This window comes from Bison bison, unplaced genomic scaffold (genome assembly GCF_000754665.1).
Source record: "Bison bison bison isolate TAMUID 2011002044 unplaced genomic scaffold, Bison_UMD1.0 scf7180017864302, whole genome shotgun sequence".
In the NCBI taxonomy this organism is placed as follows: Eukaryota; Metazoa; Chordata; class Mammalia; order Artiodactyla; family Bovidae; genus Bison; species Bison bison.
Genome location: NW_011494874.1, coordinates 610,381 through 624,263, shown reverse-complemented (window position 1 = coordinate 624,263; position 13,883 = coordinate 610,381). Strand labels below are relative to the sequence as shown.

Here is a 13,883-nt window from a genome sequence, read left to right as displayed (position 1 = left end):
CGTCTAGTCAAGGCTATGGTTTTTCCTGTGGTCATGTATGGATATGAGAGTTGGACTGTGAAGAAAGCCGAGCGCCGAAGAATTGATGCTTTTGAACTGAGAAGACTCTTGAGAGTCCCTTGGACTACAAGGAGATCCAACCAGTCCATTCTGAAGGAGATCAGCCCTGGGATTTCTTTGGAAGGAATGATGCTAAAGCTGAAACTCCAGTACTTCGGCCACCTCATGTGAAGAGTTGACTCATTGGAAAAGACTCTGATGCTGGGAGGGATCGGGGGCAGGAGGAGAAGGGGATGACAGAGGATGAGATGGCTGGATGGCATCACTGACTCGATGGACGTGAGTCTGAGTGAACTCTGGGAGTTGGTGATGGACAGGGAGGCCTGGTGTGCCGCGATTCATGGGGTCGCAAAGAGTCGGACACAACTGAGCGACTATTTACAGTTAGTGTGCAGAGAAAGAAACGAACTTGACATAAACCTACTTTCTACAAATTAAAAAGCACTTAATTACATAATTGTAACACTTTTTTATTGTGATAAAATATACATAACATAAAATTTACTATTTTAGCCATTTTTAAGTATGCAGCTCAGTGGCATTAAGTGCGTTTATGTTGTTTGCAACCATCACCACTGTCCATCTTCAGAATAGACCCACTAGTCAATCTCATTATTCACAAATTCCAGATTTGCAAATTTACATACTCTCCAAAATTTGTTTACAATCCAGAAATCAATACCAGCAGTGCATTTGCAGTCTTTTTTGGCCATGCACAGAGCAGTGAGAAGTTTGAATTGCTTTATGTGTGTTTGCTCTGCTGAGGTCCAACAAGGTAACACTTGGCATTCTTTCAGCTTTCATACTATTAACAGATGCCTGTTTTGTGGTTATTTAGTCCATATTTTCCACATTTTTTGGTGCATTTTGATAGTGATTTTGCTATTTAAAATGACCCCCAACTGTAGGGCTGAGGTAACTAGCCAGTGTTTCTAAGGGCAAAGGCTGTGAGCGCCTTATAGAGAAAATATATTTGTGAGATAAGCTTCATTCAGGTATGAGGTTGGATAGTGCTGCTGCTGCTGCTAAGTCACTTCAGTCATGTCCGACTCTGTGCGACCCCATAGACGGCTTCCCACCAGGCTCCCCCGTCCCTGGGATTCTCCAGGCAAGAACTCTGGAGTGGGTTGCCATTTCCTTCTCCAATGCATGAAAGTGAAAAGTGAAAGTGAAGTCGCTCAGTCCTGTCCGACTCTTAGCGACCCCATGGACTGCAGCCTACCAGGCTCCTCTGTCCATGGGATTTTCCAGGCAAGAGTACTGGAGTGGGATGCCATTGCCTTCTCCGTAGATAGTGCTAGTCAGTGTTAATAAATCAATAACGTATAGTAAATGAGATGTCCTTAAGCAGAAACATAAAACAAGGTTATGTATTGGTCAGTTGATGAAAATGTTATGACCAGGGGCTCACAGGAACCTCTTCTAGAAACAGTGGTTCAGTATCCACCAATTCCGTGTTCACAGTGAATTTATAGAATGGAATTACCATGAGTAATGTGAATCAGCTGTCTTTTTTTTGAAATAGGAGGAGGCTTAATTGTTACCGATGTTTTCTTGTGACAGCAGATACATGGGAAGGAATATTAGGAAAGATTGTAGGCTTTGGGAAAGATTGAAGGCAGGAGAAGGGGGTGACAGAGGATGAGATGGTTGGATGGCATCATCGACTCCATGGACGAGTTTGAGTAAACTCTGGGAGTTGGTGATGGACAGGGAGGCCTGGAGTGCTGCAGTTCAATGGGGTCGCAAAGAGTTGGACACGACTGAGCGACTGAACTGAACTGAACTCAGGTGTCTTGAAAACATTTTCAAGAGCGGAGGACTCAGAAGCACCCTGAGAGCTCTTTACATGAGGTGTGTGGAGTTGGCTGGCTTAGCTCCACAGTGGCTTGGATGAAAGTTGGCCTTTCACTCGGACCTTCATGTACACAGCATTGAATTGTTTTCTGTGGTCAGTGAAGTTTTTCCTGGGTTGTATCCTTCCTTGAGCATACTCTAGGCTTGTGTGTGCCCTGTTGTGTGTACCTCTGATTTTTGTCTCCCAGAAATTGTTTCAGATCTCTTGTTCGCTGGTGCTACCTCTCCCATTCTCTTTGCCATTTTTTTTTTTTTTTGGTCATTTAATCTTTATTGTTTAATGGGACTGTCAGATGGGAGAAGAGCGAACGCACATGATTAGTGTGCCATCTTTAACTGAAAGTACTCACTGTGGGTACGAAAGAGCTTCTTAATCAAACGAGAGTCTCCTGCATTGCAGGTGGGTTCTTTACCAACTGAGCTATCAGGGAAGCCCTTTAGTTATTTTTATTCAAGTTAATGATCTATTACACAGTTTAAAGAATCGATGCTGGTTTTTTTAAGTGTTCCCTGGCCCCACCCCAGTTTCCTAATCACTTTCAGCCTTTTAAACTGTTCTTTAGGTTTTTTTCTTATTTTTGAATTTTAGGCATCATTAGCTATTGACTTTTGAACTGTAGTTTTTTAAAAGTCATCACTGACTTTAAAAAAATTAACTCCATATTGAAATATAGTGCACACATTGAGAAAAAAATATAAGTATTTGCAAAACCATGACCCAGAGCAAAAACACACCATGACTTAAACCCCAGAAGTCCTCCCTTCTACCTCCTTCTAATCACTTCACTTTCCTCCCCCTGAGATAACCACTATAATGACTTCTAAAACACTGCAGGTTATTCTGTGTGTTCTCCTCTTAAAATCATGGAGCCGCACAGCGTTCATTAACTTGTGTGCCTCTGTGACTCTGCCTTGTGCTTGTGACAGGCACTCATCTTGCTTTGCATTGTTAGGTTTAATTTGAAGTTGGTAGGCTTGTTCTCCATTGCTGTGGACTGAATTGTGTCCCCCAGAATTCAGATGTAAAAGCTTATTTGGAGATAGAGCCTTTGTGGAAATATTTAGGTTAAATTAGGTCATAAGGGTAGGCACCCGATCTGATAGGATTAGTGTGCATATAGGAGACACCAGAGAGCTTGCTTGCTTTTTCCACCTCATAAGGACACGGTGAGAAGCTGAGCGTCTGCTTGCCACGAGGAGCTGCCTGTGCTGGTGCCCCGATCCCTGACGCCCAGCTTCCCAAACCGTGAGAAAATACATTTCTGCTCTTTAAGCCACCCTGTCTCTGGTATTTTTGCTGTGACAGCCTGAGCTGACCAATATGCCATTCTTCTGGATCACTGTGTACTTCTATAGGACTTGGTAGTCTTTCTTGCCCCTGCTCTTCTGTAAAAGCTGTAATGCTTTAACACCCGCCAGGAGCAGGATATAAGGGTCTTTTGACCAGTAGTTAATTGACAGGAACTGGAAGATAAAGATTTTTCTCCATTGGGTGTTTGCCGCAGGTTTGTTGGACTCTTTGATTTGAGGAATGTTGAGGGAAGCCTTTCTTACATGTGAGCTCTCTTTTATTCCTATTTTGTAATTTTCCACTTTGCTTTAGGCATCAGGGGGAACAAATGGAATTTCCCGGAACTTTACACAGTGGCAGGGACACTTCTGTTTCCTTGCCTAGTGAACCCCCGTGGCATTTGTTGTGCAGGTGTGAGCTCACTTGAGAGCACCCCCATACACACACACCCTCTACAACCTTGGGCGTGGCTGAGTGGTCTGTCAGGTCTCTGTTTTTCTCAGGCAGCTAGTGATGCCCCACAGTTGCCTCGAGGTCGGAGCTCTTCTCCTGGCTCCAGCTCTGGCCCTGGGTTATTTTGGTAGTTGAGTCATCCCAGCAGGGAGCTGGAAGGAAGAAGGGATTAGGAGCTTCCCCTTCAGCTTTCATTGCCACACATACACGCATTGTGTTAAATGAGGACTCTTGCTTTTGATAAAGCCTCTCGTCCACAGTGAGATTTAGCTGAATGCAACATGTTTTGAACTGATCTTGCTTTAGATACTATTTGAACAGCTGCTGCTGCTAAGTCACTTCAGTTGTGTCTGACTCTGTGCGACGCCATAGACGGCAGCCCACCAGGCTGCTCTGTCCCTGGGATTCTCCGTGGAGTGGGTTGCCATTTCCTTCTCCCATTTGAACAGCAGTACTTGAAAGTGAATATGTGTACTAACAGAATCAGAATGGAATCTCTAGAAGGTGGATACTGAGCAGAAGAAATGAGTGAACAAGGGGCCTCTGAGGAGAATAGGAATTGAACTGGAAAGGCAGCATTTATGGCGGATTTGGATATGAGAAGAAGAAAGAAAGCAGGATTGTGGCCAGAACAGTGTTATCAAAGGGGTTTCTTTGGGAATGGGCAGATCCAAGTATACCACATAAAATTACTTATGAGAGTAAAGTTTGTGGGGGTTTTTTGGCCACACCGCATGGCCATGTGGGATGTTATTTCCCCGACCAGGAATTGAACCCATGTCCCCTGCAGTGGACTACTAGACTGTTGAGGAAGTCCCTTGACTTTGAAATAGTGTAATTTTAAAACCACACTGATGTTTGCTAAAACATCAGAAACCCTGTTCTTCACTGTTCTGTCTCCATCTCTGATGTGTCTGTGGTTACTGATGCGAGTGTTCAAGGCCTCGGGTCACTGCAGTAAGCGTTCACTGACTGCTTCCTGTGTACAGGCTGTATGCTGGGGCTATAATAGGAGTCCTCTCGTCACCCAAGGTACGCAAAAGGTGGTCATCATTTGCATACGTGAGAAGCCAGTATTTCCTTTTGCTTTATTTAGTTTCCATCAAGTAGTTTCCATCAAGACTTAAATTTTCTGAATATAAGAATTTCGACTTTGCTTTTTCAGACATGTACACTCATTAACTCTCCCCTCCTCTACCAGTTCTGATTTTTTTCCTCCCAGGCAGGGGTGAAGGGGTGGTGGGTTTCTTTCACTCCAGGGTCAGACTCACTGGATGCCTTTCTTTAGCTCATTAGGAGGCTAGTAGAGTCCTAGGAAGTAATCAAATATATGGGCAGATGAAGGCTTTAAACCATGTTAAGCAGTTTTTTAAAACATTAATATGAGTAGTACAGGGTTCTTGAAGTAGGAATGTGGACCCCTGTATGTGTTCTGAGATCCTTTTAATGGGGGTCTGCAAAATCAAAACTGTTTTGGTAATACCATTAAGACATTATTTGCTTCTTTGATTCTTTTCCACAACTGTAAAGTAGAATTTTCCAGAAGCGGTGTGACATGTGATACAATAACCGATTGACTACAGGAGGACATGTGAGAATTTTATTAAAATGTTATTTATATTAACATGCAGTGGACTTCTCCCATTTTTTATTGTGATAACATGTACATAGTATAAAATGTATTAACTATTTTAAAATGTGTATTTCAGTCATATTAAATACATCCATAATGTTGTGCAGCCATCACCACCATTCATCTCCTGAACTCTTCGTCTTCTAAAACTGAAACTATATCCATTAAATTCGCCATTCCCTCTTCTCCCCAGGCCCTGGCAACCAATGTTCTGCTTTCTGTATCTATGCCTTTGAATATTCTAGGAACCTCATATAAGTGCAAGTACACAGTATATGTCTTTTTGCTGTTGATGTTGTTTAGTCGCTAAGTTGTGTCTGATTCTTTGCTACCCCATGGACTGTAGCCCACCAGGCGCCTCTGTCCATGGAATTTCCAAAGCAAGAATACTGGAGTGGATTGCTGATTCTTTCTCCAGGGACTCTTTCTGATCCAGGGATCGAACACACATCTCCTGCGGCTCCTGCATTGCAGGTGGATTCTTTACTGCTGAGCCAGCGAGGAAGCCCAAATACTGATAGATATAACCTGTATTTGGTTCAGCATAATCTTTAAGAATATAAAAGGGACCAAAAAGTGCAAGAACTTGATAAAGAATCTTTGAATCTGTGTTCTGAGGGACACGTGGTAGGAACACAGCCTTGTCAGTTTGGGGTGAGATCATTTGTTGTTCTGGACCTCAGGTGTAAAGCTGGGTTAATTATGTATGTTCCCTAGTTCCTGGTACAGCCTCTCTATTCACTTACATCCCCTTCTGTCCCCTGTCGTCACCCTATCCCCCCTTCTTGCTGTCTGTAGCCCCTAGTTTTGGATATCTGTTGTTGTTCAGTCGCTAAGTCATGTCTTAACTCTTTGCGATCCCGTGGACTTCAACTTGCCAGGCTTCCATGTCACCCGGAGTTTGCTCACTTCATGTCTATAGAGTTGGTGATGCCATCTAACCATCTCTTCCTCTGCCACCCCCTTCTCCTCTTGCCCTCAGTCTTTCCCAATATGAGGTTCTTTTTGAATGAGTCAGCTCTTTGCCTCAGGTCTGCAAAGTATTGGGAGCTTCAGCATCAGTTGTTCCAATGAATGTTCAGGGTTGATTTCCTGTAGGACTGACTGGTTTGATCTCTTTGCTGTTCAAGGAACTCTCAAGAGTCTTCTCCAGCACCATAGTTCGAAAGCACCAGTTCTTTGGCGCTTAGCCTTCTTTATGTTCCAATTCTCACATCCCTACATGACTACTGGAAAAACCACAGTTTTGACTATGTGGACCTTTGTTGGTAAAGTGATGTCTCTACTTTTTAAAGTACTGTCTAGGTTTGTCATTGCTTTTCTTCCAAGGAGCAAGCGTCTTTTAGTTTCATGACTGCAGTCACCATCCACAGTGATTTTAGATCCCAGGAAAAGAAAATCTGTCACTGTTTCCACTTTTCCCATCTATTTGCAGTGAAGTGATGCCATAATCTTAGCTTTTTGAATATTGAGTTTTAAGCCAGATTTTTCACTCTTTCATCTTCTTCAGGAGGCTCCTCTTCATCAAGAGGCTCCTCTTCACTTTCTGACATTAAAATGGTATCATCTGAATTTCTGAGGTTGTTGATACTTCCCCTGGCAGTCTTGATTCCCCCTTGTGATTGAGCCATCCCAGCATTTTGCATGGTGTACTCTGCGTATAAGTTAAATAAGCAAGGTGACAGTATATAGGCTGGGCATAATCCTTTCCCAATTTTGAACCAGTTTATTGTTCCATGTTTCATTCTCTTGCCTGTTGACTTGCATTACAGGTTCCTCAGGAGGCAGGTAAGGTGGTCTGGTTTTCCCATCCCTTTAAGAATTTTCCACAGTTTGTTGTGATCCACACAGTCAAAGGCTTTGGTGTAGTCAGTAAAGCAGAAGTAGATGTTTTTCTGGAATTCTCTTGTTTTTTCTATGAGCCAACGGATGTTGGCAATTTAATCTCTGGTTCCTCTGCCTTTTCTAAATCCAGCTTGAACATCTGAAAGTTCTTGGTTCACATAATGTTGAAGCCTCACTTGGACAATTTTGAGCATTACTTTGCTAGCGTGTGTGATGAGTGCAGTTGTGCGACAGTTTGAACATTCTTTGCATTGCCTTTCTTTTGGATTGGAATGAAAACTGACCTTTTCCAGTCCCATGGCCACTGCTGAGTTTTCCAAATGTGCTGGCACATTGAGTGCAGCACTTTAATGGTATAATCTTTTAGGGTTTGAAATAAGTCAGCTGGAATTCGATTTGGATCCCAGATTAGATAAAAATGATGAATAATATTTTCATTATATAATATCTCCCCCTTTTGGTGTGGTTTCTGGGAGTTTTTTTTCCCCCTTGTCTATTGTTTATTTATTTTTTTGGAGAGGACATTTTTTAATACTGAGGGCCAATTACCAGAGAAAAATAATCAATTGATATAAGTTATATAAGAAAAATTTCCTCATAATTTGGCAAGTTTTAAGATAATTATATAATCAGATCAGATCAGTCGCTCAGTCGTGTCCGACTCTTTGCGACCCCATGAATCGCAGCACGCCAGGCCTCCCTGTCCATCAACTCCCGGAGTTCACTGAGACTCACGTCCATCGGGTCAGTGATGCCATCCAGCCATCTCATCCTCTGTCGTCCCCTTCTCCTCCTGCCCCCAATCCCTCCCAGCATCAGAGTCTTTTCCAATGAGTCAACTCTTCGCATGAGGTGGCCAAAGTACTGGAGTTTCAGCTTTAGCATCATTCCTTCTGTCACACTAGTGTATGTTCCTTGGTTCTTTGTCTCGTCACAACAAAGATTTGGAGCGACGGACATTAAAGCCCTCGGCGCGTCACAGCTCTTCGGTCTTGGACAAACCGTGCTACAGCTCTTAGGCAAATCAGTGTTACAGCTCTATTTTATTTAGAAGATAGCAGGAGAATCCAAGACTTGAAGAGAAGAGAGTGGAGGAGTGAGTGGGGAGCTGGGGAGAGAGAGTGAGGGGGAGAGATAGTGAGAGAGAGAGAGAGAGAGAGCACATGCACGTGGGAGAGAGAGTCCCCCCCTTGTCTATTTAAATGTAAAATGTTGTACCCGTATTTGTATGAAGCCCCTCTTGTCAATTATAAAATATTTATAAAATGTTAAATAATTGTAACTAGTTGAGTTTTAAGTTTTTAAGGTTTGTTTTTAAGTACTTGTTTTTTAACGATGTCTCGTGTCTGGGTGTTTACAAACCTGTTACCAGTTAATCTATGATTACCAAATTCTTGGGCTTCCCTGATAGCTCAGTTGGTGAAGAATCTGCCTGCAATGCTGGAGACCCTGATTAGATTCCTGGGTCAGGAAGATCGGCTGCAGAAGGGATAGGCTACCCATTCCAGTGTTCTTGGGCTTCCCTTGTAGCTCAGCTGGTAAAGAATTTGCCTGCAATGCAGGAGACCTGGATTTGATCCCTGGGTTGGGAAGATCCCCTGGAGAAGGGAAAGGCTACCCACTCCAGTATTCTGGCCTGGAGAATTCCGTGGACTGTATAGTCCATGGGGTTGCAAAGAGTTGGTCATGAATGAGTGACTTTCACACCAAATTCTTAAAATCCTTAAAATTTATTAATTTATTTTTTTTCTAGGTTGCAATAAAAATAATTGACAAAACTCAGTTGAATCCAACAAGTCTACAAAAGGTAAGATTGGTCCAACAGCCGGTATTTTTTTAAAAAATGATTTTCAGTGCTAATTGCCATCTAATTTGTGCATTAATTACCTGTACTGTTATTTTTATTGTGTTCAGCACACAGTAAAGCTTCCTCTTCCTCAGATAACTACTACTTTAATGTAATATTGTTTAAATGCAGTATTGTTCAATTTTTTTCCTTCCTTTCCAGTTGAAGATAATGATTTTTAAATGTTCTTAATAGCACAAACTGAAGGCTGTACTTTCAAATTGAATTTTCTAAATATTGACTAGAATAGAATTATAAAAAAACAAAAACGTATTTTCATGTAATTAGTGTAATGCAGAGTTATACATATTTTACAGCTAATACTGTGATCTTTTTTCAAGTCAGCACTTTAGCTTTATTAAGCTATCACTATATGTCTAATTAAGGAGTGATGATTAATTCATGTGAAAGGAAAAAAGTAAACCTGAATTGATAGTTGAAAATGTGTTTGTAATACACTGCTGCCATTTGTATCATCTGATGTAGCTCAGAAGTTCTCAACGTGCTTCATGTTAAAATCACCTGGGCCTCTTTTCAAGCTCCTCATGGCCCGTGGGAAGACGTACTTGCTGAGGCAGGGCCTGGTCATAGGTATTTCACTGGTGCATCAGTGAATGATTAGCACTCTTCATAAAAAGATCCTTTTAGTTCTTTTTAGTTTTGCAAAGCCTTTTTGCATTCTTTATTAGATTTCTAGACTTGGCCTGTGGTAGCTGGAAGGTATGGAGACCTAGAAATAAGAACAGGAAGTCCTCTGTCACTGAACTGAATGTCTAACTTCACCTGGAGCAAGTCACTTAACTTTCTGACATTGGGTTTCTCATCTTTAAAAACAGAGATAATTTCACTAAGTGAAATAAGTCAGACAAAGACAAGTACCATATGATCTCACTTATATGTAGAATCTACAAAACAAAACAAACAGACAAAACAGAAATAGACTTACAGAGAGCAAAACTGTTGGTTGCCAGAGGGGAATTGAGTGAAATAGGTAAGGAAGACTTAAGTGGTAAAAACTTCTAGTTACGAAGTAAGCAAGTCATGGGGGTATAACATACAGCATAAGGAACGAAGTCAATAATGTTATAATAATTTTATATGGTGGTAATTGGACTTACCATGGTGATCATTTCATAATGTATTTGATTGTCAGATCACTATGTTGTACACCTGAAGCAAATGTAATATTGTATGTCAACTAAACTTCAATTGAAAATAATAAAAAATAACTAAATGGAGATTTAATCTTTTCATGATGGGTTATATCAATGAAATAACGCATATAAAAGAGTTTTGTAAATTGCAAAGCAATGTATAAGGTATTTTAAGTATAATGCCTTATGTACATTTCTAATGTAGTTCCAATGGTTATTTCCCATTTACATCATGATTTTGAAATCTTATCATTGAGGGGTGGGGTAGAGGTTGAGGTGGGAAAAGAGGTAGATTTTACCTTGTACTGAAAATGTTATTTAAATGAGTGGTTCTGCAGGGCATAGTGGGCCTTAAGGATTTTCAGGGTGGCCCTGGAAGTATCCAGAAATTCTAGCTAGTCCTTTGTTCTGAAGATGAAATTATATCCCTTTCCTTAAACTTTGATTTCTTCATGTACCAGGGACTTGGTGCTAATTAATAGGTAAGGGGTTATAAAAATTTGGTATTCAGAACTAAAATTAGTATGTAAAGAGGTTTGCTGAGGATTCTAATGATGTTACAAATCTTCCATTGTTCAAGTGTACTTGTAAATAACTGGAATTGTGGCATTTTTCTAGGAAGAATTTTGTCATAGTATTGAGTTGATTGCAATTTTTGTTTCAAGCTTGATTGCTTTTTTCATTATTTTTGGTCATAATTTTTAACTGCCACTCTTCTTTTTTATTATTATTACAAATTACAGTTTGTTATATCACTATCAATTCAGTACACGATAGGTTGTCTGGTTAGCTTGATTATGCAGATATGTTTAGCATTAATTTTGGCACATGAACAATAGGTATGACTTTTAAGATTTGTTTGGCATAGTACAAGTATGAACCATTCACAGAAGATTTATACTAAAAGGAAGATCCATCCAAGTTAAATAATCTGAGAAGTGTAATGTTTTCAGTTTTAGGGCATTGTTTTAAGCTGTAAATCATGTGTTCATATTCTTTTCTTATAAATTAAAAGCGTTCTATAAATATTTCCTTTAAAATTATTTTTTGCTGAGTTCCTTTTCCATTGAAAAGTGGCAGCAGAGTGGTATGTATACCTGGCATCTTACGCCCCTGGAGTAGTGGTTCTTGCACCTGGTTTTCTTCCTCAGCGTCACTTACAGTTGTTATCACACCTGCGTCAGCAGCAGAGCTCTTTATATTGTGATCTTAAACTCCGGAGCTTGGTGTACAGCCTTAGGAGCCTTAGGAGCCAGCATTCACATTCAGGAGCGTTCTCTCCGCAGTGTGTAATCTTTCTGTACTGCCACTGCCACAACTGTGCGCACTGCTCATTCAGGCAGCGTTTGATCACCGATGTTACGATAGTTTAAAAGTGTTCTCAGTGTCCTGGCTCACACACGATCGTGTCTGATAAACACAGATAAGCAAACCTGAGGTGACTGCGTATTTGTAAACTGATGTTATTTTCACTGCCAAGTTCCCTTATTTTTCCTTTTAATTTTTCCAGCCACTGAGTGAATACATGTTAGATTCTAGTAAGATATATCTTTCTCCTGTTTTTTTTTTTTGTACTTCTTAATTTCTAAGTACTATCCCTGAGACATTTTGCTGTTTATAAATGTTTTTTAGGTCAGCCTTTAAAGAAATGTGTAACATTGTGTACTTATAATGCTGTTGAAAACAACAGGAGCTTAAAAAATGTAGTTTTCTTCCTGGTTTTATAGAATCATTTTTAGCTGTGATTTGGTTACATGCAGATGATCTTGCGATCTTGTTTTGTTTTGTGTGTCATTAAGAAGCAAGTTATGACTTTATTAAGACATGCCAGTACACTGAGTGTAACCCACCTGAAGTTATTTTCTTTTCTAATCTTGGAGTAGTACTAACAAGAAGAGAGGGAGTATAGAGTCATGGATGGGAAAATGGTGAAGCCAGGCTACATAGATTCGAGTTTAGGCTTCAACCTAGCCTAGCTTTGTGACACGTCACCTCCCTGGATCTTCATTTCCCTGTTTTTAAAATGGAAATAATAACCTTATCTCTAGGGCTGTGGTGAGAATTAAATAAGTTAACATTTTAAAGCCCTTAGAAGAGCTGAGTGTAGTTCCTAGCATATGCTAAGGACTGAGTGTTATTATTGTGTATCCTGTTTAATATTGATTTTGAGGGGGAGTAGGAGATTTTCTTTTTTTTTTTGGAGTGTAGTTGATTTACAGTATTGTTTTAGTTGCGGTGTACAGCAAAGTGAATCATTTATATATATATATATATTCTCTCTCTCTCTCTCTCTTTTAAATTCTTTTCCCAGAGATATTTTTGTTTGTTTGTTTAATTTTACCCTCACAAGAAGTAGGTAAAGCTTAAGAATTGAATTGTGGGTTCTGACTTGGGTCTCATAGGACCTATGTGCTGTAGACTACTTCTGATAATGGCTTAAATTTGCGTGTTTAGTATAACGTACTGGAGTAGTTTGCTCAAGCTGCTATAATAAAATACTGTAGATGGGGTGGCTTTTGCAAATTGTTTATTTCACACTGTTCTGGAGGCTGGGAAGTCCAAAATCAGGGTTGCCGGCACGGCTGGGTTCTGGTGAGAGCTTGCTTTTTGGATTGCAGAGAGCTGCCATCTCACTGTGTCTTCACAGCAAAGTGGGGGGAAGGTGTGTGAGCACGTGTGCATGCTCTCTGATGTCTCTGCTTAAAAGGGCACTAATCCCATCATAAGGAAACACCCTCATGACCTCATCTAAACCAACGTAATTCCTGGATGCCCCGTCTCCGCATATCACACTGTGGAGCAGTTTCATGAGGTAGGCTCTGTTATTCAGGAGAGAGAGGCCAGGAGGTAAAGTGACCTGCCCAGAGTCCCCTCGCTGATAGATGTGCGAGCAGTCATTTTATGGTGGATGTAGTCAGCGTGGAGTTGAACTCTCGTGAACTCTAAGTGAAAGCGTGTTTAGCACAGTTTAGATAACAGCACTTGCTGTAGGCAGTGTCCTTGGGTCCTTCACTGGATAGGATTGCATTGTCAGTAGATGCTAGAGGGGCTTCCTGTGTCCTCACATGCAGAGGCTTTTTCACACTCACTAGCCTGATGGGCATCTTCCTCTTCATACTCTGTTAGGTGAGTATTACTGCCGTCTTGATTTTCCATTGAGGAGACAGACTAAAAAGTTATTCTAGTCAAGCTGTCCAGTTCGTAGGTGATAGAGCAAAGATGTAGATCTTAGTCCAGCTCCAGAGGATGGACTCATTGCATTTCCTTGCGCTGCTGCTAAGTCACTTCAGTCGTGTCCGACTCTGTGTGACCCCATAGACGGCAGCCCACCAGGCTCCCCCGTCCCTGGGATTCTCCAGGCAAGGACACTGGAGTGGGTTGCCATTTCCTTCTCCAATGCAGGAAAGTGAAAAGTGAAAGTGAAGTCACTCAGTCGTGTCTGACTCTCAGGGATGCCATGGACTGCAGCCTTCCAGGCACCTCTGTTCATGGGATTTTCCAGGCAAGAGTACTGGAGTGGGTTGCCACTGCCTTCTCCTTATGCTACCCTCCTGTGATTAAATCTCGCTTGTTGAGGTGGGAACTAACTTGAGACTTCTCTGTAGTGGTGGTGAAGAAGTTAGTTAATAATTTCAAGTTTGAAGAAATATTTCAAGTACGTAAGAAAAGAAAGCCTTGTTCCCCACCTCCCCGTCTGAACTTTGCATAAGTCATGTCTTAATGCAAATTTGTTTACTTACTCCT

General features: G+C 41.1%; 1 protein-coding gene across 1 annotated transcript in view; it reads left to right on the top strand.

The window, feature by feature from the left end:
- MARK3 (MAP/microtubule affinity-regulating kinase 3) overlaps positions 1-13,883 on the top strand; it is a 116,045-nt gene that overhangs the window by 32,267 nt on the left and 69,895 nt on the right. Inside the window, exon 4 of the mRNA XM_010851411.1 lies at positions 8,893-8,946. Within this exon, the coding sequence (XP_010849713.1) occupies positions 8,893-8,946 (54 nt within the window). The remainder of the gene's footprint in view (positions 1-8,892; positions 8,947-13,883) is intronic.